The 25,848-nt window shown below is 38.6% G+C and overlaps 1 protein-coding gene across 1 annotated transcript in view; it reads right to left on the bottom strand.

Annotated features, from left to right (window-relative positions):
- LOC146613144 (rho GTPase-activating protein 29-like) overlaps positions 1-25,557 on the bottom strand; it is a 32,197-nt gene extending 6,640 nt beyond the window's left edge. Inside the window, exons 1-13 of the mRNA XM_085377783.1 lie at positions 25,440-25,557; positions 24,429-24,820; positions 10,068-10,211; positions 5,948-6,047; positions 5,560-5,632; positions 5,248-5,308; positions 4,499-4,648; positions 3,835-3,899; positions 3,616-3,726; positions 3,343-3,423; positions 2,836-3,003; positions 2,564-2,701; positions 684-871 (exon numbers count right to left, since the gene is read on the bottom strand). Coding sequence (XP_085233909.1) covers positions 684-871; positions 2,564-2,701; positions 2,836-3,003; positions 3,343-3,423; positions 3,616-3,726; positions 3,835-3,899; positions 4,499-4,648; positions 5,248-5,308; positions 5,560-5,632; positions 5,948-6,047; positions 10,068-10,211; positions 24,429-24,729 — 1,580 coding nt within the window. The 5' untranslated portion in view covers positions 24,730-24,820; positions 25,440-25,557. The remainder of the gene's footprint in view (positions 1-683; positions 872-2,563; positions 2,702-2,835; positions 3,004-3,342; positions 3,424-3,615; positions 3,727-3,834; positions 3,900-4,498; positions 4,649-5,247; positions 5,309-5,559; positions 5,633-5,947; positions 6,048-10,067; positions 10,212-24,428; positions 24,821-25,439) is intronic.
- Between the last annotated feature and the right edge of the window lie 291 nt (positions 25,558-25,848).

Genomic DNA, 25,848 nt, shown 5'->3' with positions numbered 1-25,848 from the left:
CTATTAACTTAGTGTGCATTATTTTCTTTGTAATAATGAGCATTTATCTTATTCAGACAAACTATATAGAGTGTTGGGACTCCTCCAAACCAGAGCCATACTCTCACGCTCGCAATCTTCCCTCCTGCATTCAGCCCGAGCCACAGATATTTCCTGAGGAAGGGCAAGAAATTCAACGCGCATTCTGTCTCTCCTAGTTTCTTTCTCTCGCTCCAACTCTGACTCACTGTTAACCTTTGCTGAAAGAAGAACTGAGAAACTTCCAAAGGGGTGTGAGCGACAGCAAAAGGTACTTTCAAAATCAGCCGTCCAAAAATGAAGCTTCAGCTACAATGACCAAAAAATGCAACACAACTAATACTTGTGAGTCTACTTACAGACAGTCTGTGTCAACTCAATTAAATCCAATGATCACATATTATGGCAACATGTACAACATTCTGCTGAATTATGGCAAATTTTAAACTGCAATAAAGTATCACAAAAAAGTATAACAAGCAGGTCCTTCTTAAAAGTACTTGTACAAAGCTAGGAAGTTTTGATTTTAAAAACATTAGTTTCATGTTATGCATAATCATTTCAAAGCCATTTTTATTATAAGCTTCCCTCTTAGCGGACCAATAAATCATTAAAAATTTTAAAAAAATTCTAGGATATGAGTTTGCATTCATAGTCCTTCATACCTTGTATTTTCAGAGGAGATGGAGTCGGAGTGAAGATGCTCTTTAGGGAGATTTTTGGACAGGTTACGCACAAACTCTGCATAGCATTCGCCTGGCTCATACAACTTGGCATTCTCACACAGGGCCTGGTAGTGTGCAGGAAGTGACACGGTCTGTGTCTGCTGCATTTGAAACCAGTTCACTGTCACCTGAAACCAAAAAAAACAAAAAGAAATTTAAACTGGATGAGTCAGCAAATGACACATAAAGAAAGAGAGCCAAAACAACTGTAAACAGTTTAAAAAAAAAGCTATCCAAATCTACATGGCACTATGTGAAAAAGTAATTTTGCCTTGTTAAATCATAAATGAATTGTGATTAACCAGAATTTTTGCAAAGCTGAGTTTTTAAAAGCCACACACAGAGCTGATTACTGCCAGACTGCGAAATCCATAAATCACTTATTTAGAACCTGTGTGACAAAAAGAGATCACGCCACAATCTAAAGAAACTTAAATAAGAGATGGTAAACCAAGTCACTGGCATCTATCAGTCTATATCAAATACACAGCCATTTCTAATCATTTGAGACTCAGGTGAACCATAATCCATTATCCACAAACAGAGAAAACTTGGAACTGTGGTGAACTTTCCCAGTGAGTGGCTGGTCAACCACATTACTCGAAGAGTAATCAACAACCCATCCATGAGAGTTTCGATTCTGACCAAAAAGAACATAGAGGCTCGTCTCACATTTGTCCAAAAGCATCTTGATGGTAATCAAGACTTTTGGGAAAATATTAAGTTGAAACAACAACATAAACCAATAGTCAAACATAGTGCTAGTATGGTGGTCTGGGGCTACTTTGCTGCTTCAGGACCTGGACATATTTCCATAACTGATAGAACCTTGAACTGTCTACCAGAAAATCCTGAAGGAGAACGTCCAGCCATCAGTTTGTGTGCTCCAAAACACTGCATCAGGTCCACCTCTGAATGGCTCAAAAAAGCCAAAGTGAAGGATTTGGAGTGGCCTAGCCAAAGACTTAAATTTGATTGAGATGCTTCGGCATGATATTAAACAAGCCATTCATACTCCAAAACCTTCCAATATGTTTGAATTAAAAAAATTCTGCAACAATGAGTGAGCCAAAATTCCTCCAAGACGATGTGAAAGATTCATTGCCAGTTGTCGCAAATGCTATTAGGTTTAGGGAGCAATTAGTTCTTCAAATAGGGCCAAGTAAGTTTGGATAGCAATTTTCTATTAATAAAATTTTTTTTAAAAACTGCATTTTTTATTTAATGAGATGATCTTTGGGTCTAATACTAAAATCTGTTTGATGATCTGAAACATTTAACTGTGACAATTATGCAAACAGACAAATCAGGAAGGGGTCAAATACTTTTTCATGGCACTGTAATGATTACGATCATACTTGGACTCATAGTCCAAATAAGAAAACAGCCAAACACTGACTAAACACATATAGAGCAAGCTTTTACTATTTGAGACCTTTCTGAAATTTGAATTGATTACCCAGTACTGTGGTCACAGTCCATATTTCAACCCTCCTCTAAAATGTATATAAAATAATCTTTTAATTCATAATTCTTTTTAACCCCAAACTAAAGAAGGGCAGTATATAATACAGATATCAGTTATATAGTATTCAAGCTACTTCTATTTTCAGTTATTATGGAGAAACATTGTGAAATGAAATCACACAGAAAGAAACAGAACTCCAGCTTTTGTGAAGGTTTGTCAGTTAAACTGAAAGTGATAACATATTTAAGTTTCACAGTTTCATTTTGTGGTCTACATATAAGATATACGCTTTTTTTAAAACAGTGATTGTACAGTCTGAATTACTCTTTCAGAAATATAAACTGCTTCTCACAGCTTTTAGTGTGAGGTCACACTGGAAGATCATTTCTCGGATCTGAGTCAGGATAGTGCTCTTCGCATTAGCCAGATCCATTTTCCTGCTCCCTGCGTCAGCTATGCAGTTCTCGTACTGGCCCTGGGCCTCCTCCGCCTACCCAAAACAATGGACAGAGAATAGCATAAGGACAGAGAAGAAATGCGCACAGAAAAATTACTGTCCATACCAAATAATGCCACAAAATATTGACACCAGTTACTTTTTCTGTTTTCATTTCTCCCGCCCACCTTTTGTAAAGCCTCCTCTTCTAGCTTTCTCTTCTTCTCCAGCTGTTTGTTCCCAGCATTAGACTGATCCTCCTGAGAGCGACTTGCTGCTGACTGGGCTTTTTGGTATTCCTCCCTCCTCTGGGTCTTCAGTACCCGTGCCTTTCGCAAGGTTGCATCTGCCTCTTGCTGCCAAAGCCACACAGATCAGCCACAAAGACCATGTGATTAAAATGTGGCATATGTGTTCAAAAGTTATCATAAATTTAATCAGATACGTTTGGCGGACGATCAGCTTTGCATTTGAAAAGGCACACCGAAGTTCGTTTGTTGCCATTGTCTAGAAAATTTGACATTTTTCTATAATAGAAACACCACCTCAGTCACTGATGACTAATCTCCTGGCAGGTTGATAACATTGCAACATGCTCTGTGGAAAGCTCACCAGTCTGTAACACTACAGTGGAGCTCTTCTACTTAGCTACGAGTAATTATCAAACAACATCTACACAGTGATTCTGTAAATACCATTTTCTTCTGCTCCCTCTGCCACTGCTCCTTGATTTCTTTCCTCAGCTTATCCAGTTCATTTTTGCGAGCCACAAGAGGCTGAGAAGAAATGAAAGTCAACAATTACACTTCAGTATTACTTGTTAATAAAAACGAGGCAAAGAACACACAATTTATAAACTAATGTACTTTTACAGATTATTTTATGCAATGAAATAACCCAACAGATGTTCTTTGTTAGGGACAAGATAAAGTGGTGAAGGGCCATAATTTACTTCTCGTTACTCTTACCTGCATGAATTTATTGGTCTGAAGAGTCATGGAGGTTTGAATAAGCAGCTGGTTGTACTCCATGTCTTTCTTGAATGCAGAAACGTAGAGGTCACTGAATGGCATGTAGTCCTTCAACAAACAAAAAATATGTATACATGAGTCTTTGGGGTTACTGTATAAGACCTAACAACCAGCCAATATAATCAATATTGCTTTAAAGCGTGGCTACTGAGTTACCTTTTGACTGGCCAGTGTTTTTGCAGACTCAGCCATTTTGACGTAGCTTTTAGCATTCTCAATATCTGAAAAATTGAGAATTAGTTAAGACTGCTTAATAAGAAATGACTCAACAAAAACATATTTACATACAGTTCATAAATAGATAATACTTTATTAAACCTTAAGGAAATTCTGTATGAAGTATTAAAGCCTCTAGAACCCTAGTCAATTTGTAGCCCTCTACTGCCTTACTTTTTGTTAATGTAATTGTCTAATATATAATAAAGAATGGCCTATTGACAATAAGGCGTGGTAGAAATTATTTTTTGAATTACTTAAATGTACAAATAATTTTGAGCAAAACATTAAAATGATTTTAATCATTGAGAAGTCTAAATGGAAAGAGTTTTTCTTCTGAAATCTAGCTTTCCCCTGAGTGTGAGGAAGACAAATAATATTGTAAATATAACAGCAGAAACAGTTTTCCAAAAACTCCTCTAGCTTTGTCCATGGGTCAGTTATATACTTTACTGTTAACTCTATTTATCTGCCTTTTGCAGTGCAGATGGTGTGGACTTATACTGGCAGCATTTTCTTTCTGGAAAAAAAAATCTAATCTAATGTCCTAAGCCCTGTGCAGTAATCCATTGTTTCCAACCTAATAAACTGTCAGTAGTCTCACCCATGGCTAGCCGTTTTTCCATCCAGGCCAGAAGATCTTTGATGTACTTGGAGCAGGTCTTGGCATAGAGTAGGGCGGACTCAACTCCACTGTCATTCTTCAGCAAGGTCAAGTCAACTTCCTCCTCTCGTGGCTGTGGCACTTCTGAGCCTGTAAAGTCAACAGAAGAGAAATCCACATGTTTAGTAGTATGACTAAAATATCTCAATGCTGGATTGATGGAACTCACTTTTACTATCCAGCAGACGTGTGTGTGTGTGTGGGAGGTAAATGAAGGGGGAAGAAAAACAACGAGGTCAGCGGCATTGTCAGTGTAGGTCGATATGAAAGGACTAGGCATCTTTTAAAATAGTCTAAGAGCAGCGTTTTCTTTTTACAACCTTTTCTAGCTACTCGGAATCTGATTCAACACAAATCCCATGTGTTTCCCATCCCACACAGAACTACTCTTTAACAGGCAAGGAATGTCAGATATGTGGACGGAGAGGGAAAAATGAGGATGTAGTATGAAAAGGGCAGCAGAAATAACAGGGGTGGAAGCAGAGGTTTTAAGGCGGGTCTACCTCAGGCACTCAAGAGTCCAAACACTAAATCACTCTGCTAACACACAAACTGACACTTCAGGCTGCTCTGACAGCAACAATTAAATGCTTGGTAAGGAAGCCATTAATAGCTCTTACATATCAGGGTGATGTTTTATTTTATATTCATTGCGCAGAGATAAATGATGAAACGTGAACAACACTTACCCACAAGCTCCCTTTTCTCTGAAACATATCCCTCGGGATCCACAGAGAGGTTGTCAGAAGACTGTGAAAAAGACATTTCAGATTATAAGGAGGGAACAGCAGACATACAATCAAAGTCAGACATCAGAGGCAGCTGGGATTTCAACAACCCAATTAAATACAGAAAGCAAGTCTTTGAGGCTTTTTTACTTGGGGGCGGGGTAAAATTGCTGCTTTAAGTGCACCCCTTTGAAAACTGTCACCGTCAAAACAAAGCTTTAGAAAAGATATATGGAAACTGTGCAAGCTGGGAAAAGGAAGATAGTGTCTCACCCTGCTTCTGTTTTTCTGGGCGATCCCCAACCCTGGGCTGCTGTCCACATCTCCCATAAGGAAGTCAGAAACTCTAAAGGTATATATAATTGTGTACATATATACATATATGTCAGAATCCAGTTTAAAAGAGAAGCATGTAAACGCCTGTGGTCAAAAATGCAATCTATTCAATAACAAAGCAACTCTGACAGATAGTATTTACACCAAAAACACAGAACAAAGCCCAAACCTGCTATTCAAAACACATGACAGAGACAATTATAGCTTCACAAGACCAATAAGTTGCTGTCTTGAGCTCTAAAGTCAGCCCAACTTTCCTGACAACAACACAAAAAGTAATAAAATCCAGTATTGGTTAAAAAAAGTAAACAAGCATTGTACTCACACATTGCCGAATGTGAATGCCAAAGTGTCAATGGATGTGTGTATCTCGGCAAATATAACTTTTTTATTCTCTGGGTTCACGGTTGTGGAGAAGTTAACAGCTGTGGAGAGTGACATACAGGAACTCTGGTCAAACAAAATGGAATTACAAACCAGCTTTTGTATACACAATCAATCAACAATAGCACTGATACAACTGAATCTGTATGTGGCTAGATGACAAGTTCATAGCCTCCAAAGCAAAAAACAAATGCCAAACAGATCAAATGAGTGACCTGTGAAAAAATTCTAAAATTAGTATTAAAAAAGCAACAATGGCAAGCACATTTGTTCTTGTTTTACCCGTGTAAGCCTCTAAGATCATAGTTAGGCTTTTGCAGGAAGTGTTTACGCCTCTATAAGTTTAAGTGGCTTCAAGTAAGTGCTGACATACTTGAGGATGTATAAAAAGTCAGTAACACAAGGTCAAGAGGTTTAATAGAAATGTTACAAGAACAGCTTAAAAACCGTGTTAAGAGTAGAAGCAGCCAAACGCAATGACGTGCAGCCTGCATATCTCCCTACCCAATCAAAATGTCTTCCTGGAGCAGGTTCAAAAGTCTTCAGAGGTTGATATTCAAAGAATTTACAAAAACAATTAAAGAAATTCTTCCTCCATTTAAAGGTGTTAATATCCCTGGGGCCATCTTCCAACGCTGATCATTCACAAAAAATAATCAAACTACACACATGCACACAATCTCATTCCTTCCTTTGTGATCTGGTAACAGCAAAATGTCCTTTGACTCTAGAAATCCATCCAAGACTGAAAAATCTTCGATAAAATGTACACAGAACTTTCTTTCTCATAAAACACTTAACTCAGCAAGAACACGCTTGCAGAAAATAATCAGGACAGCTAAAGGCACAGTCAGTGAAATCTGACTGAGCTGAGTACTTCCTGTCTGCCCCACAACAGGAAACACTCACACAGCTTGAGTTCTATGACATGTAGCGATATATTCAACACTTACCTTTTCTCCTTGCCGCCTCAGTTGTCTAGCAACTGGGACCAAAAATCTCTAAACAGATCTCGTTTCGAGAACACTTTCTATATTTTGTGCTTTCATTTTCTCATCGTGAGTAATCTCCATCCATGCCAGTTGTAAAAGCATAAACTATTAAGTCCCAGCTTATAAAGAAGCACAGAAAAGTCACGGCATCCTGGCTTGAAGAGGCAACCCCACTTTCCAGGGAGACACTCGAGGACACCAAAAAGAGAGGAGGTGTGGTGCGAACCTCCCTGCCGTGCACCTCACTGGCCCTGAATGCTAGCGTACAACTCAGCGCGGAGTTCTTCCTCAGGACATCCTGTGGGTCCTTTAACAATGATTCCAGAGCTCAGCCCCCCTTGTCATGACTGAAATATGGAAACTGCATCATTCAAGTGCAGGACCCATTGTTTTCTCATGGTTTAGCTGTAAGTAGGAACATTAGCTCAGGAAAAAGTATGCTAAAGCTGGTGTATCATTCTGACTTTAGATGTCTCAATGTTTCTATTGGAAGCACATCACCAACGTTACTTGGCTCTATTACTAGGTAAAACTAAAACAACAACTGTGTTTAAATCCCCCAAAAAACCCAGAATCCATTATCAGTAAAAAACACATTTTCCTAAAATCAATTTAATCATTCTACAATAAGGAGCACAGGGACATAAGATCGCCTTTGTCACGAACACACAAGACTGACTCCTTTAGACAAACACACTCTTTCAGCTGTAAGCATATTTATAGACAAAGGGGAGCAGAAAGCGAGGAAAGAATTTCAATAAGCTGAGGAAGTCAACACTTTTATTGCAATGCCCTGCAGTTTTCAGTAGTGGGAGGGGAAAAGGAACACATAGACGAAATGTGACCAGGAAAGAACGCTTGACTTGGTTTGTTCTGAGCCAATGAAAGTCTGTGAAAAAGATTTTTATCTTTGTGACGACACACAAAGACACAGGCTAAAAGTTGAACTGGAGCACAACATGTTTCTGACATTGTCAAGTTTTCGACACAGCGTCAAATTAAGAAAAACAACAGTAAGAGCATGAGCAGATCATATCACACATGAAACAGGTTAGACAACCATGTGTTTGAAGAAGAAAGGAGGAATTTTTTTTCCCAGTGAATTTTGGCAGCTGTCCCAGTGCTCCAGGTGCCATGACCAAGCTTCAAAGAGGAACATGGGCGAAGAGATGACACGGTCTGAAGACAGTGAGGCACACAAGGCCTGTTATCATCCAGACCTTTGACTCTTCATCTGATGTCTAACTGATTCATCCCTCTTTCAACCTCTCCTTTTCGATCCTCTGGCTAGCAGCCTGTGTCAGTATTGTGTTACCTACTGGCCATTAGGGACAGTTCATCCAGGGAGAGTGTTGACATAAGGCACCCCCTTGTGGACAGGCAAACTCCAAACTCAACTACATATGAACGCACTGGCTTTAATGCAACACTCTATAGCAGAGCTTTACACATAAGGATCAACACCACACTGCCATGTACAGAATGACACAAGCCTGACATCAGACAGAAGTGTTGATTTTATTTTCATTTTCAATCTTACACTACATGCCCTGGTTTCCACGTGTCAGCATGCTGGTTTTGCCAGGGTTTTCAGAGAGAAGTGGAGCAATGTAGTTCCCCATGGGCCTCCATCTCTTGTTAAGCAGCCAAAGCAGGTGGGTCAACAATAAATAATTAAATAAATAAGTGGACCATTGCAATTTAAAAAATAACTCTGTCACAGCACGTAGCTTTTAAACCACATTAATCTCAGCAGTGGCATTAACTGGAGAACTGTTAGTCCAACCACAACTAAGCAATGCCTTTTCTAAAGAAAGAAACTGTTGTCTCCAAGTACCAAATGACTCAATAAACTTGGTTAAGGTCTTGATTCATGCGTACTCTTGTCCAGTTTTAGTTTTACTGAATACTTAAAAATAGTTAAGGTTTTTAAAATTCAAAAATTCATCCATTCTCTTCCGCTTGTCTTCATCAGGGTTGTGGGAAAAGTGGATCCAATCCCAGCTACCATAGGGAGAGCCAGGACGTGAAAAATATTTTGAGAAATATTTTTCTAATTAGGGATCCACCCAACTTAGCTCATATCAGGGTATGGATATGAATTTCACACTAGTGCTTACTTTCTCTTCACTTCAGTTCTACTTCATCTTTCTTTTAGAAAATTTCTGATATTTAAAATATAGCTATAGCTTTTAGAATATATAACTGACAGCACATATTCTAAAATTTAAAATTACATCAACGAAGTCATTTAATGTTTTAATCAATCTGATATGTATAATTTACTCTCTAACTGAGATAAAAGAAAAAAAATAGATTTTTTGCAGCTATTCAGAATCTTTGTGCTGCATAAATATGTCTAAACTAAGCTGGTGTAATTCTTTGTCCTTATGACTCATGCCATCAGTAAAGATCAGTCTTCACAGTGCCTATAATTTCTTTGGCTAATCTGTCTATTTTGTTTCCCTTTTGTATTCTCATCATTGTCAAAGCAACACTCAGGCTACAAACAGGCATTCTTGAGTGTTTTTAAGGATTAGGTCACAACACAAATATTGAGATAAGCCAGGTGACCTGTCAGACATCCAGACACCTTTCAACACAGGTAAAAACAAAGAACAAATGCGACTGTAAAGATCGACAATCAGTTCTGTTGAAGGCTTCCACATTAGCTGAAATATGTATATATCTATCTTGAGTTCAAATCAAGAGAAGAACTACACTTGCAGTGGATCTCAATTCCAGCAGATTAACCTCTCAGTTGAGCTTCCCTTTGTTTGTGTTCATTTGTGAGACAGGAAATGGATCTGTTGCTTAAGGAATAACAACTTCTTACAGTGTGAGCTTTTAGCAACATTTCTCCAAGCCGACCCTAACCAAACAGAGATCAGTGTAATATTCCAGCACCGTATTTGCCACACCGATCTGAGAGACTGACGTAGACCCATATGCTGACATCAGTGTTACAATCGTGAGATTCCACGCATCTATATTTGACCATCATCTGGGTGCCAGTGTGCAAGTTCAACTGTGTGTCTCATCCATGCATACTAGCGAGAAACTACTCACCTTTGACCTTAGCAATAACTGTGCCAGCTGCTCCCAGAATGTCAGAAGAGTTGAGCGTCTGGTGTTTGCCAATGACAATTTTGAGGATGCGAACTAATTCCGCCAAACGTTGCTGCACCACCTCCTGAAGACCTTCCAAATTCTCTGAGGGAAAAAAAAGGAGAACACATGAAAGTATTGAGAACATAACAAGACGAATCACACATTTTCATCTATTAGTCAAAATGAGCACCATTACACTGCATTTTAAAGTTAGTTATGTCACGTTAATTCTTGGCATTCCTTTGTCAGTGTCACAAACAATACTTCACAAATATTTTTAAAATATTTTTGGAAACTATGAAGAGTCCGTCATGTTCTGAAAAACTGCATAAAAACCCAAAAGCTACATCTTAGACTCTACAGGCCTCAGTTAGCATATTAAATTCATCACAGCACAATTAGAAAAAGACTGAACAAGTATGACCTGTTTGGAAGAGTTGACAGGCGGAAGCCTCTTCACTCTAAAAAGAATATGGCAGCACCGCTCACGAATGCAAAGTTGCATCTGAACAAAACCACAAGCTTTCTGGAACGATTTCCTTTGGACAGATGAGACCATACCGCAATGTTCAGCAGAAACCAACCACAGCATATCAACACAAACGCCCCATACTAACTGTCAAGCATGGTAGTGGAGGGGCTTGTTTTGCAAGCACTGATCTGACCATGAACTCCTCTATGTACAAAGTAGTGTTGCTATGATGCCATTTTCAATACTATAGGGAAAATTTTAATGAAAAAATAAAAAGAAGCTTTTAAAGAAGCTTTTAAAAGAAAAATAAAGATTACAATACTGGTGTAATTTTTTTTTCCTGATCAATAGATTTAGTAAGATAGAAATCAAGGAGAAGGAATGAAAGCAGAAGCAAGGATTAAATGGAGGAATCCGAAGAAGGAAGAATGTTTTCCAGAGTCCAGGGAAGAAGTTGATACAGGCTCTGTGTGGTAGGGAGGAGTTACCAGATGACTGGGAAAGGACCGCTGAAATGGTGAGGGAAACGACCACAAAGGTATCTTGTGTATCCTCTGGATTTCTTAAGGAAAGACAGAAAACTGGGTGGTGGAATGTGGAAGGGAAGGAAAATATTCAAAGGAATGCAAAGAAATAGTGTGAAAGTCAAGTTTATGGCAAAAGCAGACAGGAGTACTGGGAGCCTAGGTGTGGCAAAGCAAAAGGCTTATAGCGAATTATATGTAAAGCTGGACACGGAAGGAGAAAATGACTTTTATCAATTAGTGAGGCAGAGACTGAAACGCAGAGCTGGATTAATAGATAGAATAGATAGATGATTAATAGAGAGATGGAAATTTACTGACAAGTGAAGAATGTGTTCAGAAGATTTGAAGAAGTCAAGGATGATGAAAATGAAAGAAAGAGGGACAGTTAGTCAATCAGGAGGCGCAGAGGATTAGCAAGGAGGAAGTAAAGGTAGCTATGAAGACGATGAAAAGTGGAAAACTGGTTGGCCCAGATAACATGCCTGTGGAGTTATGCAGATGAGTAGGAGAGAAGTGATTATTGAGCAGCAGTATACAGTAGCTTCATGCTGAGAAACAGCAATACAAATGTGATGTTTGCTTTGAGAGTGTTGTGGGGAGAAATATAGATAAGATCAGAAGGGAAGCATGTCAGAGAAGCATGTCAAGGTCATGTAGGACACATATTAGGACAGCAAGACAGCAGTGAGGTGTTCGGTAGCAGTGACAGATGGATTCAAAGTGAGGGTGTGATGATATCATAGATTCGCTTTGACGTCCTTCTTGTTTGCAAAGGCGATGCTGAAAAATGAGGTCAGTTTGGAGTCTCCATGGTATCTGTGGACTACAATGGGTGCTATACACTGGGAGACACAGGATGAAAGTCTGTAGAACCAGGACAGAATAGATAGTGTGTAAATGAGAGGGAGGCAGGTGGAAAGGCAAAGATGCAAGAACTAGAGGCAGTGAAGGTAGATGAGTTTAAATACGTGCAGTCAACCATCCACAAGAGAGATAAAGAAGAGAGTGACGCAAGCCTGAAGAGTATACAAGAAGGTGAGAGCTGGTATGATGTATGGTTTGGACACTATGGTACTGACAAAAAGATATGACGCTGAGCTGGAGGTGGCAGAGTTAAATAAATGCTGGGATTTTAGTTAGGAGTAAAAAGGAGGGGCAAGATTAAAAATGTGTATATCAGTGTGACAGGTCAGGTTGAGCTTTTTTAAGACAAACTAAGTGGAATAAGGTTGAGATGGGTTGGAAATGTGCAATAGAAGGTTAGTGGATATACTGGACAAAGGATGGAACTGCCAGAGAGGAAGTGCTACTTAGTGCCACCACTAATGCCATTGTTTTGTTAATTCGCCACAGCTGCTACCTGCTATCTTACTTATAACCTACAACTAATGTGGCAATCTGATAACTGCTAATAGCTAAATGTCTAATGTTAAGGTGTGCACTGGTCAGATTACCATTTAAGATAACTGCTTAATACTTGGATGCTGTCAAAACAGGAACTTTGAGATGCTTTGCCCAGTATTCATGTGCTCCGCTGCAAGTTACGGGAAAGGGCTTTATTTCTGTCTGCTCATGCTGGGTAAAGCTGTGTGTCAGCTGGAGGAGGCAAAGATGGGACTGTTTTTTATCTATACTGTTGTAAATGAATATCTAATCTGATAACAATTTTTAGTATCTGAGTATAACTTTTTTATATGATACCTATGGTACAAATAAAACTATGCATAAACAATTTGTTCTGCAAATATGGGTTGTGTTGTTGTTCATCTGATGTTGTATTTATTGAGGGTGATAAGGACTAGATTTTTTTTATTATGTCCTGACGTATAAAACCTTAGAAGGTGTGCTTTCTTTTTCACATAACTGTACGTTGTGTAACTTTTTTTTTTAATCAGTGTCTATAGCTGTGTCTCTACCAGTTTAAAGGTGGAAAACAGAAGCTTGTGGTTGTGACAGCAATGATCTCGGTTGCATGAAACTGCTGTGATGCAAGCTGTTTTCTGCTTCCTCCAGGCAGAGTGACAACACGTACAACGGAAGAGGTGTATGTTGTAAACAGGTTAATCTGTCTCAGTCACAACTTTAATATTCATATACATGGAGAGATGATGAATCCTGAAATGATGACGTGTTTTTTGTGTGTTTTTGTAGTCAGAAGTGAGCCAAAAATCCATCTATAGTTTCTGTCATTATTTCAGTCCTGATGGACAGGTAAATCTAATATTTATTATTAGTTATTAGTTATTAGGAATGGTTAGTGCAACAGTACTGGGAAGGACTTTGTGCTCCATACAATCTGTAAAATGAATACAAGTCATAGGGCTCTTTCTGTGGACAAGGATGTAGAAATGAAATTTCTACACAGTGTTAGCAACATAGAATGTTTTGTTTAAGGGGGATTCTGCAAGATATTTTGAATGCCAGTAAAGTTACCCAAGATGACGACATGAAAAAAAATGTGCAAAATGCAATCTGATTACTCCTGTACTTTCTTTTCTTTATGTTATCACACTGCATCAGTGTATCACTGCTATGAAAGGTATCTCTTTCCTGTAAAACCACGCAAAGCCGAAGAACAGTTTTGCGTATCTAACCAAGAATTTTTCTACCCGCAGATTGTCTTCTTTCTAATTCCATAGCTGCTCTGATTTTTTTCATTTCTACATCATTCCAAGTGGTCGTAGACAGGGTTTTAACAGACAGCTGAGCACTTTGGGAAAAACAATAAATCATGTGACACAAAGAACCTATGCACACAACACAGCAACAACAGGAGAGGAGTCCTGCTCTGATCCAACCTAATCACCAGAAGCCCTGTAAGCTTCACCACACAATAGGTGAATTCATCTTTAACTCACTGTTTTGGAAGAAGCAGGGGCACCGGCTGAGAAAAGAAACTCATCTGTTCTTCATCAAAGCTACACTAGCAGCCAGGAGGGTGAGGCGAGACAAAATTTATTGGAAATTTAAAAGGAATTAGAGAGGGAGTGAAAAAGAAAGTCTGGGAGTGGTTTTGTTGCACTTCCTACTCTTTTTTAAACACACACACACACACACACCAATCCAACTGGCTGGTGTAAAAAATGTAAAAAGGACCATTTGAAATTTCGACATCTCACCATCTGTGACATTTAACTAATGACTGGAAAAACAGACACTGAATTTAATTAAAAGAAATTCAAAGAGACTAAGGAAGAAGAATGGCAAGGTTAGGTTAGTAACAACAAGACCTGTTTTTTTATCATTCACAAAATATAAATGGCTTAACAACATGGTCCATCTTGCCCCTCATACCCTGTCCAAAGGTTCCACCCAAGGATTAACAAAAAGGTGTCCATTACAGCAGGTGGTTCACTTGGTCATTTCCCCCAAGGTGCAAGGCCCTGACCTTGCAACACAGACTTTGAAGTCCACCTATTGAAGATAGGTCTTCATTAAGCACCTTTTCCTTCCTTTTAACCACCCCCAAACCCCCAACCCCCTTCAGGGACTGAGTGGCTAGCTCACTGGCTTTTGAAGATTTTCTTATCAAAGGCATGTGTGAGTCATATATTAGCATATAAGAGCCAGTCCTAATGAGATGCACACCTGAGAATTGTTTTACTTAGCATGACACTAGTGGAGCATGACTGAAGGTTCTGTTACAGTATCACAGCAGTAGTGTAGATGAGAATCACCCATTTCCTTTTCCTCTGAAAAGAAAAGAATTTAATTAGACTAATCTATTCTTCAGACCACTATAGGGGGCAGAAATTGTGAGGAAATAACAATAGCCATGATGTTGTGGCAGCAAGGACAAATGTCCTGAACCAATCTACAAGATGATACTTGAAGCCAAAAAAGGCATTTTTTCATCCTTTGTTTACTGCTGCACTGCCTGCTGTCAGACATGTGGCACTGTGCAGAGCTAAAACACTACACTGGAATGGCACAAATGTATAAATAGCAGCCAGCAATCTCAATTAATGATAAACATATTGCCAGCGAGCATGAACAAATAAAGACAGCATCTACACTGATGAGAGAAGAGTTTCATGAATCCACTGAAACAACATTTTGCACCACACCTGCGAAACCTGCTGGATTGTTTTGCTGGAATATAAATAGGCAAGCAAAAACAGTTTCCACATTTCAGTCAAGGGTTTGTGAAAAAAAATCTGCATATAAAAATATCAGACATTATACTATTCCATCTGTGCAAAAATACTTAAACTATTTTCTGACCAAGCTACACATACTTTTCCTTTTTTCTGCCAGTATAGTCTGGGCCCAGAGAGGTTACTTAAATTGCAGCTAATTTCCACCCAAAAAATGCAAATAAAAATATAACCAAAAAGACTTTTCAACGTTAGGAACATGAATAAAGCTGCCAAAGCAAGGTCAGTGTTTACCATTGTTGCTTCTTTTTTTATTTTTTAAAATTGTATAAGAGTATCTTTGCTTACTGCAGCATGAGACAAGTCAGAAAGCTGATTAGCAAAAAAAAAAAAGCAGTGGATGAGTGGCTTTGTCACAACAATGGCATCAAAAAGCTTACTGGAAATTCGCTGGTGATTGTGGGGGCCACTCCATTGTTCTGGTAGAGATGACAGGGTTGAGGCATACAGCCAGGCCACATTGTTTAAAGGAAGACCCCCTACCTACCTCAGTGATTCTCAAACCTCCCCTGTCTTTCTTTACAGTGGTGGGATGAGCTGGTGTTGTCCCAACCACACTTAAGGCTTAGTCTACTTCATTTACTTCCTACAAGATCAAGATCTCATTCTCTTTTAGGAAAATATATTTAAACAGAGGAAAATGCAGATACATATGCATAATTAAGACTGCAACCATGAAATAGCTGGTACTGTTGCTTTTAAAATGTCATAAACTGCTAATAAATTAATTAAGCTCTATAACATCATGGCATATTGGGTAGACATGCTTCTAGAATTAGTTCTAAATGTATTGGCCACTTGGATGGTTAAATAATATTCAAACGAACTTGAAACAAATAAAAAGCCAAACCAATGGCTGTTATTGTTTCTTAGTAAAGATAAAGATTTTCCTCAGTGTCCATTATGCTTTGAAAACAAGACCATACTATTGGACTTAATCTGAAAGTCCTTTAACATCTGCAGCCTTTTTTCATCTAATCGATTCTAAATAACATGGTTGAAAAATGCAATGGGTGTAGAGTGAAAAGTGGTAAAGGAATTAATCTAAAACTAGTGACCAGGAAAAGAAGGGCAATAAAAAGTTCTCAAACCACTCATTCAGAATAATCCGCTTCTCTGCTGTCAAATCTCTATGCAGTGTGTTGCAAACACCCACATATATAATGCCATTATATTCCTAAATACTCAAAACATGTGCTCCGGAGTACAATGTCTAAGCAGGTCTGTGGTGACTTAACTTTAACGTCATACAGCAGCTCAAACGTTGGGCCTTTAAATTAATGTTGCCTCGCAGATTATTGTGTGTGTGTGTGTGCGTGTGTGTGTCTGTGCATGCGTGCATGTGTGTGTGTTTGGGAGGTGGGTACCCATTGTGTCTAATAAAGCTCATTGTGAGTGTAGTGGTTGCAGAGACCAATCTAATCCAAATCTTCAGGTGGCCTGACAGAGGTTACAGCCTCTGCTCCCCCCACTGATAACAACAAGCTTTCAACTGGCCTGTCTGGACACGCGATCTGCTCGACATGAAACAAGCCTCAGGATCTCTGGTGGCACAGCGCTGCTTTGGGAAACAGCTGCAGGGCTTTACCAAGACCTTTCGTTCTTTTCTTCAAGAAGGAAAGGTGACACGTTCACACCGCACTGCAGCGGATGATTTTCAGATTTAGTTTCAGATGTATATCTGTGTGCCACATACCAGGTTGATGACACACTGTTCTGATTGGTGAATCAGCCATCAACCCAAATACTCCCCCTCCAACGGCCACTTGTTTGTTTCCGTGTTTCCCACAGATAGAAATAAATAAGCCAAGCAGAGATTATACACAAATGTCTTCAACAGCAAACTGTTAAGCCAGAAAACATCACTGTATCATACTCTGCTGGTATTACTGAGCTGCCTGCAACTTGATATGGAATAGGTGGAATTGTTTTGTCAGGATCCCGTCTCTAAGCACTAATTTCCCCTTCTGCCTAAACAAACACAGCATTGCTGGGTGCTGCTCTTTCTTTCCCATGCCTTGTTTGGAGACAAAGTGAGCCCCAGACTTAACAAAGACAGTAAACAGTGGGCAGCCCATAAACATCTACCTGCTCTCGGACTAATAGTGAACTACACTGAGTAAGGTCTGGGCATCACTTCATTACATGTATTCTTGAATTTCTCTGATTAGAGACTTGAATTATTCTTATTATTCTTATTATTATCATTATTATTATTATTGTTAATTTTTGTTATTTGCACCCTTATTCATGTTTATAAAACTCTAAGGAAAATGCCAAGCATAATTTCTAAGAGCATAAAGTGACATTTTCGAACTGTCCAAAATCCATGATGATGATTTTTAGAGAAGTGCAGCAAATGCTTGAATTTGAAATATTTATTTATTCATTTATTTATTGTCTGAAGAATGATTCAAGCCAGTTAATGAACTAATAGTGTCATCTTCAAGGCTATTGTTATGATCACAAGAACGATGAATGCCTGGCACTGTTACAGAGGTTTGTGGCACAGGTATGTGATGACCTCACCTAGAGAACTTGGTAGTACAGAAGTGAGAATTAATCTCCACCTACTTGGCTAAATAACACTGTTTGATAAATGTTTGTAGAAACTGTTGTCTTGGGCAAGAGAAATGACTGATGCTTTTAGACATGTAAAACGAATAGACTAAGAACTTGTGGGGACAGGCACAAAGTTTTTGTTGTCTTCCTAAAGTCAGAGCTGGGGAAAAACAACATACAGTAGATGGTTTTGTTCCTCTACAAAAAACAAAACAAAAAAAACCCTTTATAGTTTGGCCTTGGCTCATTCACTGCTGCAAGCCTGTCTCCTGTCCCACAGCTGTAAATTTCAAGAGTCTGACCCAATCAGCAGCAGTAACATCCCCTGCTAGCAGGAGCTCCAGTGCCTAATCTAGCACTCTCCATGACCACTGTCCTACACAAACATCCACAGCCCATAACCATAAATCCCACCCCAGGAAACACACCCCAACCACAAGCTTGCACAAAAACATCCTTCAGCATCACAGGGGAAAGTTACTGCCCAACAATTCTAGCCTTTCTTTCTACTAAGAGCAGCAGGCCATTAAACCATTATGTGGTAGATTTCAGCTTTTCTCTCAATTGAAGGCGCCACCTGCAAGTGGCCACTTCAGTTGGCACAGGAGCACTTACGTGTGTGTGTGTGTGTGTGTGTGTGTGTATGAGTGAGGGAAAAAGGATATTTGTGGAAGCTATTGCTGTTTTTTCCCCCCACAGTGGCTTTATAATCACTAAATAAATAAAAAAATAAAGGTATAGACGTAAAACAAATGACCCTGCTCAGTGATAAAGACAGAACATTTCTGAGAGCCACTGACAAAGTTTTAACCTTTTTTTAACCTCAAGAAAAAACATTATGAGCAGAAAAACATTCAAGAAAAAAAAACTCCTTCTAACTGCTTCTAACGGTCTGCATCAAGTTAAACAAGTCATGCACAACAGTGAACATTTGCTCCTTTAGACAACAACACAGTTACAGGCTGGTACAGTGAGGCACAGAACAATGCAGCTTAACTGGAGTACAGCCAGATCTTATCAGAGTGTCATGATGACACCAACAGTTTTAATAGCTGAACATGGGCTTATGAGTCTAGCTGACTCACAGGCCTATGTTCTGTTCAGTTCTTCCTCATTTAAAGACATTTAAATCCTCTTAAAAAGAACTAGATTGTGTGAAGAACATCATCTTTAGTTTATCTTTGGACAAACTCACTGTACAATGAAAACCATACAATGACTAAATAAGCTCTTAAGCTCATGGTTAGGCTCATGATTTAAGATGTCTAATCTACCATGATGTGCAACTGGGTAGGTACTGGTGTGAAATTCTTCTGCACCTGAGGCTAAAACAATAATATAAGAAATACAGACTCTCTTGAGCAAAGAAAACTGTAAGGAAATAATATTTTGTATCCTGTTCCGATGCATATCTGCTGTTGTCATAAGAGACATTTAAAATTAAAACCTCATCCCGTTAAGCCCCAATATCCCGAACTTACAATGGATACTTCTAAACACACATTCCTAAAATTGTTTTGGCTTGACGAAGGACAAAGTAGTGAGCTCCGTCACCAATTTCAACATTTTGAGGGAAAAAAAGAAAGAAAGAAAAATCAAGAAACAAAAAACAAAAACAGATATTTTAGTGTGAAATTCTAAAAGCAAAAGAAAAGATATGAAATGCTATCAAGCTTGTTGCCCAACATGTGACATTCATTCAGCGAAATACTTCTTTACTCCCTTTAAAGCAGGTTATTATTCTTCCTTTTTTATTATAACTGTAATTTCACGACAAGCTTTGCTATGTACTTTATGAATAGTTACCGTGGCCTCAAATTTAAAGTGTATTTATTTTGCAAGGTTTTTATCATTAATGTGCTTCGCACCTTCCAGTAGTCTATTGAAGGCACTATAGCTACAAGTGAACATTTGTTCAGAAGGAATGCAGAGTATGCAGGAGAGCGGGGGGATGGGAGGGGGACAGCAGCTAGACTGCGTGCAGAGGACTCCTTTTTCATGCTGATTAAAACTATTAACCAAACTGTCTTTTGCAGCTGAATACAGACAAAAATGGAAACGTAACAATGAAGAACCTTCCCCGACACTTTCATTGCATTTTAATGTTGGCCCTGCAGTACTGTGCACTACATTCATACTATTAAATGCTCTAATACTGGCATAAAGGCCATTCATCCTCACCAGATGTGCAGAAATATTCTATCAAAAGGAAATTGACTCAACACTGACAACAATCACATAAAGGGATTATATGTGATTTCACTATATAATTTCTCAACTTTTCTTTTAGCAAAGATTTGGGCTAAACAATATACTGAAATTACATGTTAACATTTCACTACTTACAATTTCAGGCAAATCAACTCTAATGTTAGAGTTCAACAATTACATCAGGATCATAACACCATTATGAGTATTGTGTAGAGGGATAACACAATAAGGTTCATTGATTATAGGCTGTGAGATTGGATAGAGGTAATTTAGGGATAAAAGAAGCATGGGGACAGGGGTCACCGACTCAATCAAAGGTCACTCACCCTCACATGCTTTTCTTAGACCATATTCTTTGACAGCTTGATTACTGCTAGCTAACCATTCTTGTGAGCATTGTAACTGAAAGCCCACTTATAATACAAAGAGTAAATGTTCACGACAATCTATTTATGGAGAAACATTAGATGTTAAGTTCATGGTGTGTATGTGGGTGGTCTAGCTAACTCAAACTTATGGCCATGGATAGTCTCTGTGGGTTTCCACCAACCAAACATGCTGTGTGCTAATGTGTTGCCTCTTGGAAGTATGGTGTGAGCTCTTAGTGGAAAATTAAGTGTATTCCAAACTAACATTTGCTCTATAAGTGGAAATATGGGACTCTGATGCCTATATGGGATGCCTATTTGCAACAGGAATAAAAGCTTGCAAGATCTCAACAGGTTGCACACCTTTCAGAGAGAGAAAACACACACACACACACGCACACACACACAGAGTGCTCAACAAAACAGAATAACAGAAGAGACGACACACGTTTCGCTAACCTCCTCCACACCTCTCTCAAAACCTTCTTCCTGTCGCTGAGGCTGTATGTCTGTTCATGTAAAGGACACATAGAGCATGCTGCCAATCACACAACAGTAAAACTGTTTCAAATTGAGGCAGAAATTACAGTATACATTCCCCTTTAATAACCCTAATGATTTGAATATTTTAGGATGTAAATTCATGGTTCAGTCATACACACATATATATATATATATATATATATATATATATATATATATATATATATATATATATATATATATATATATATATATATATATATATATATATAGGGGAGACCGGGGATAGTTGTAACATTTTTGACATTTCTGTCTGTAACTTGGAGCTCTTTTAAGGTAGTGGATTCAAAATGTAATGCAAAGTATTTACATGTCTCTGCTATTAAATAGTGCAGCTATTTTCTCTGCAACACAATTACCCATTGCATGGTATGGTCTCAAACACAAAGAGTGAAATGTTACAATTAACCCCATAGTCTGGGTTAGTTGTAACATATCCTGGGGTGAAATGTAACACAATGAAATAAGGGTACTGACAAAATATTAATATGTAATCTTTGTTTATTCAACACATGAATGCACTTAGAGCCATTAATGTAGCTATGTGTGTGTGTGACAGAATGCAGAAATCTAGCTTTTGAACATATCCCAACCCCCCAAAAAAGACAAGTTATGGAATTTTCTGCAACTGAATATTTCATTAATTTTGGTTGGTCTTCCTTGAGTTTGGCCTCATTGGCTCAGTGGGCATTATAACCTACAACTCTTGCACCAATTTTGAACATAACAATGAACCTGAAAAAATGTAGTTGTTCACCAGCATCGCAATTCCATTACTTTTTATCATGGCTTACCTTGGTGTGGTTTGCAAAGTGCTTCAGAAAGATGAGGAAATCTGTTTCTTGCACTCATCCTGATTTATTTCCACTACCAATACTTCCTACTGGTCCATCTCTGACACAGTGGTCTGCATAATGTATGTGTGGGAACACAAACAGTGGAGGAATTGTGTTGCCAATGGCATTAACCGCATATACAAAAGCAACCAGTGAACCTCTCTCTGCTGATGTCGTTGCCCCAACTTGTAACTTATAAGTTAAAGTAATAGTGTGGTAAGTTGTAACATCTGCATTATTGTTACAACTAACCCAGACTGTTGCTGTTACAACTGACCCAGACTCCTATAGCCATGAACTAGCTAACATTACAGCCAACGGCTAAAACATTAGCACTAAAGACCTACACAGAATATATCCCCATAGACAAACAAATAACATAATTTAAGTTTGATGAGTTTAACTGCAAAGCAGATAATGCTATTAGAAATTGAAATGAAGTAGAAAAACTTACTTTTTGGCATACAAATTACTTTTTTTGGTGTTAAATTGTCTGTTTTTGACAAAATGTGCTGATTTTTCACATGTGATAGCAGAACTGAGTTGGGCATGCACAGGATGAGTCACATCATTTGAAACTTAGCCCTGATTGGAGAAATTGGAAGTGTTACAACTGACCCACGTTACAACTATCCCCGGTCTCCCCTATATATATATATTAAAAAACGATTTCATGAAAATGAAATAGAAACTGCTGTTAATATGTTAACTCCAATCAAATTTAAGACTTAAAGATTTAGATGATAAGATTAGCAATTCATCACCAAGTCAACAAGGGATGCTACAATGTAGTAGACAAACATAGATGATGACCAAGAACCTTTGTGAATGCCTGATGTCTATGCATGTGTTGTGACCCATTGTTTTATAGTCCCCAAACTTTCAACAATATGTATGATTAAACTGATTTAAATGAAAAGCTGAGCCATCTTCCTACACTATAAAGGGCTACTGTAAACCATTCATTCATCCATCTATTTCATTCATTTCATTTAAGAAATGGTCTTAAGACTTTGATTGTAAGATTTATTAAGCTTTAAAGATAGTTTTTAGTTCAAAGTACTATACCTGTTGGATTCATGTTTGCTAGAATTAAAATGAAAGGGCATTGTTTGGTTTTGTCTTTCTTTAAGTCTCCAATCATAGCCTCTACTTAAACTAGAACTATTGACTAAAATGCTTGATTTCTCCTACCATCTTTCGTTACTTTTTGTTGCTTAACTGCTAATTAAAAATGGCTCATTGTTTACATTTGCATGAGCAGGAAACCACAATGCAGCAACAGCATCTTGCACACGCTGGTCTGCCATTCTGCTTATGTCAGTGTCTCGGCAATAATAAACACTAATTCAAATGACATTATGGGGTCATACGGTATGATTTCATCCCACCTGATGAATAAGCACTGCTGTTCTTGGGGAGGTAAATACCCCAAATGTTTTTGTGACGGCTCAGAGTAACACTCAGCACGACAAGAACCAAGTCTCTCTCTCTCACACAGAGGTTTCACCCCCTCCCCCAAGATAGAGGAATGGCTAAACAACTCACTCCTTCTTACCAGAGCTACAGTAGTACTCCAGCATATGTGTGTCTTTTAGGAGTACAGTAGGAGATAAGGTTAACATAATCTTACACTTATAATCTGCAATTTAACATTAGTAGTCATCAATTATTAAACTGACAACTTTAAACTTTTAAGTGCTGATTATAAAAAAGCTCTAACAGCCCTTTCACAGCAAGCTACTATCAGTATTTATAATGTGTGAAATAATAAGCATTTGTGTGGGCAGAGTGTTTGTATATGTCTCCAAACAAGTGCCGAGCAATCAAAGCCAAGTGAGAAAAACAGAAAGAATGTAAACCCTGTTTCTGCTCTAATCTCTGCTCGTCCTGTATTCTTCTGTATAAAGTATGTAGTCATGGTGTAGCTGACGTGAGGCTGTTATCACACTAACATGCCACAGGTGGTTTTGGCTGTTATGGTGGCAAACTTTGGGAGGTAATATCACAAATGAAATGCACAGTCTTCCTGGGCACTTTGTTCAGAGTGTTTTACAGTTTCGTGTGCCACTAAATGTTGTGGTTAGTGAAGGTGTGATATAGTAATAGTGATTCCAAAACAAGATATTCACTACAGTCTGCTATAAAAAGGTTTAGGTGTGTGGAATTTGCTACAACTGGCCAAACAAAGAAAACATGATGCCACATAAATTGGTGTTTAGTGGAATTTGCTGGCAGAGAACTTTTAACTATTGGGTTTTAGTTTCTCAGTTCAAAGAGCAAGGATTTTATTTCTAGACCATCGGTCAGCACTGCTGCTTGATTTCAGATACTTAGGTAACTGGAAAAACTAACTTTCCTGCTCTTATTTTTCTTTTCATGCTCTCTCAACTATCACTTGAATGTGACTTAGGATATCAAAGAAATCATAACTGATGGATTAGTACCTGTCAGCAAAGCAGGTACGGTGCTAACAATAGTACGTTATCATAAAATAACCTCAAGAATGTCCTTGAATCTGATGTTAATGGCGCATGCACTACCGCCCAGGGTGCATTTTCTTTCATCATCTGTCATTTTATGGTTCCCTGACCTCCAAAGCCCCCACACAATCCCCCACATTCCAGCTCTACCTGAACTTACCTTTATACTGGAAAGCTTCTTTGAGGTTGTGTAGCACATCAGCAAACAACCGCACATCATTCACCAGCTGCATTACATACTCGACATCCACTCCGGGTGCCCCTATCAGGCGGGAGGTAAGGCCCATGTTGCTCAGAGGGTTTGGGTTCTTTGAACTGCGCCCCATATTCAAGGTCTTACTGGATCCAGCTGATAGAGGCTCTGTAGATGTCTCGGAAAGGTTCTGTGGCAGTCTCTGGGTGTGCTTTGTTCCACCGCCTCCACCACCACTACTGCTGCTGCCGCTGCCCTTCCGTAGCATCCCAGCATTCAGTGCAGCTGCGACCCTTTACTGGGGGTACAGTAGGCCAGCTAACCCCTGAACTCAGCACGCTGCCCTGGTCCGTGGACAGCTGAAAGACAGAGAATGACGCGTGGACTTGATGTCTATCTGTAGATCGGGCTATTATTGTTATTATTTCAATTTACTATATTACAAAAAACTATACAGTGACCACGGAACTCAACCTATATCATTATTATTATGATTATTATATGAGGGGAAATATATATTTTAAAAAAAAACTATTGAGTTTCAGCACGTATAACGTTCATAAAAGTAATGGGGGTTTTTCTCACACTCTTTCATTTCTTTAAATTACTTTTGCTTTTCCACTTTTAGCTAACACTTTTACTTAATTACGTTTTTTGTAAAGTTTTGTAAAGCAACGTTTAGCTCTTAGCTAGTTAAGGTAACGTTAAGTTCTAAAAAAAAAACAAAACAGCGTTATCCTTTAGTAACACACATTTTCACACACAAAAAAATATCCCCAAAAAAACAATCCAGTTAAAAGAAGGTTAACACAATGTAAGCTTGCAAGAGACGTTTGAACTCTAGCAACTACTAAAATGGTGCTGGTTCTTTGCATACAGTTTACAGTAAAAAGTGATGCTACTTCCCCGGTAAAAACAGTCGACCTCGGGTCATAAACTGCATTCCTGGCACAGCCAAAATACGCTATCTAATCTCACCTGTTTGGCTCTTTGCTGACATAATGGGAACAATATCCAAATAAAACGTTGCTTATTGAAGACGGAGAAGGCAGCAAAGTATTTCCGTGAGACACGAACAAACTCCAACAAAGGCAAAAAGTTGTCAGCTTTGCCTAACTGTACATCGAGAAGTAGCTGACTATCGGCAACTCTCCAGTCAATCGTAATTTACCAGTCGGCTCGTCACATGACAATCATGACGCGTTTTGATTGGCTAGATTCCTCCGAAGGATAGCTCTGTGATGCCTTCATGTGCTAGCGGACGTTTTATTTTGATACCAAATACAGAAGCGCAAACGGAGGTGGCTTAATTATGTGAGGTATTGTAATGTATCTTTATCGGATACAGGGTACATTTGAGGACACAATAGCCAATCTTTGCCATTCT

The sequence above is a fragment of the Diplotaxodon limnothrissa genome, linkage group LG18 (assembly GCF_057381915.1).
Source record: "Diplotaxodon limnothrissa isolate DT_005_m linkage group LG18, D_limnothrissa_male_GT1.1, whole genome shotgun sequence".
Classification (NCBI taxonomy): Eukaryota; Metazoa; Chordata; class Actinopteri; order Cichliformes; family Cichlidae; genus Diplotaxodon; species Diplotaxodon limnothrissa.
Note: the sequence above shows the minus strand (reverse complement) of the source record. Positions and strands in the feature narration are given on the sequence as shown.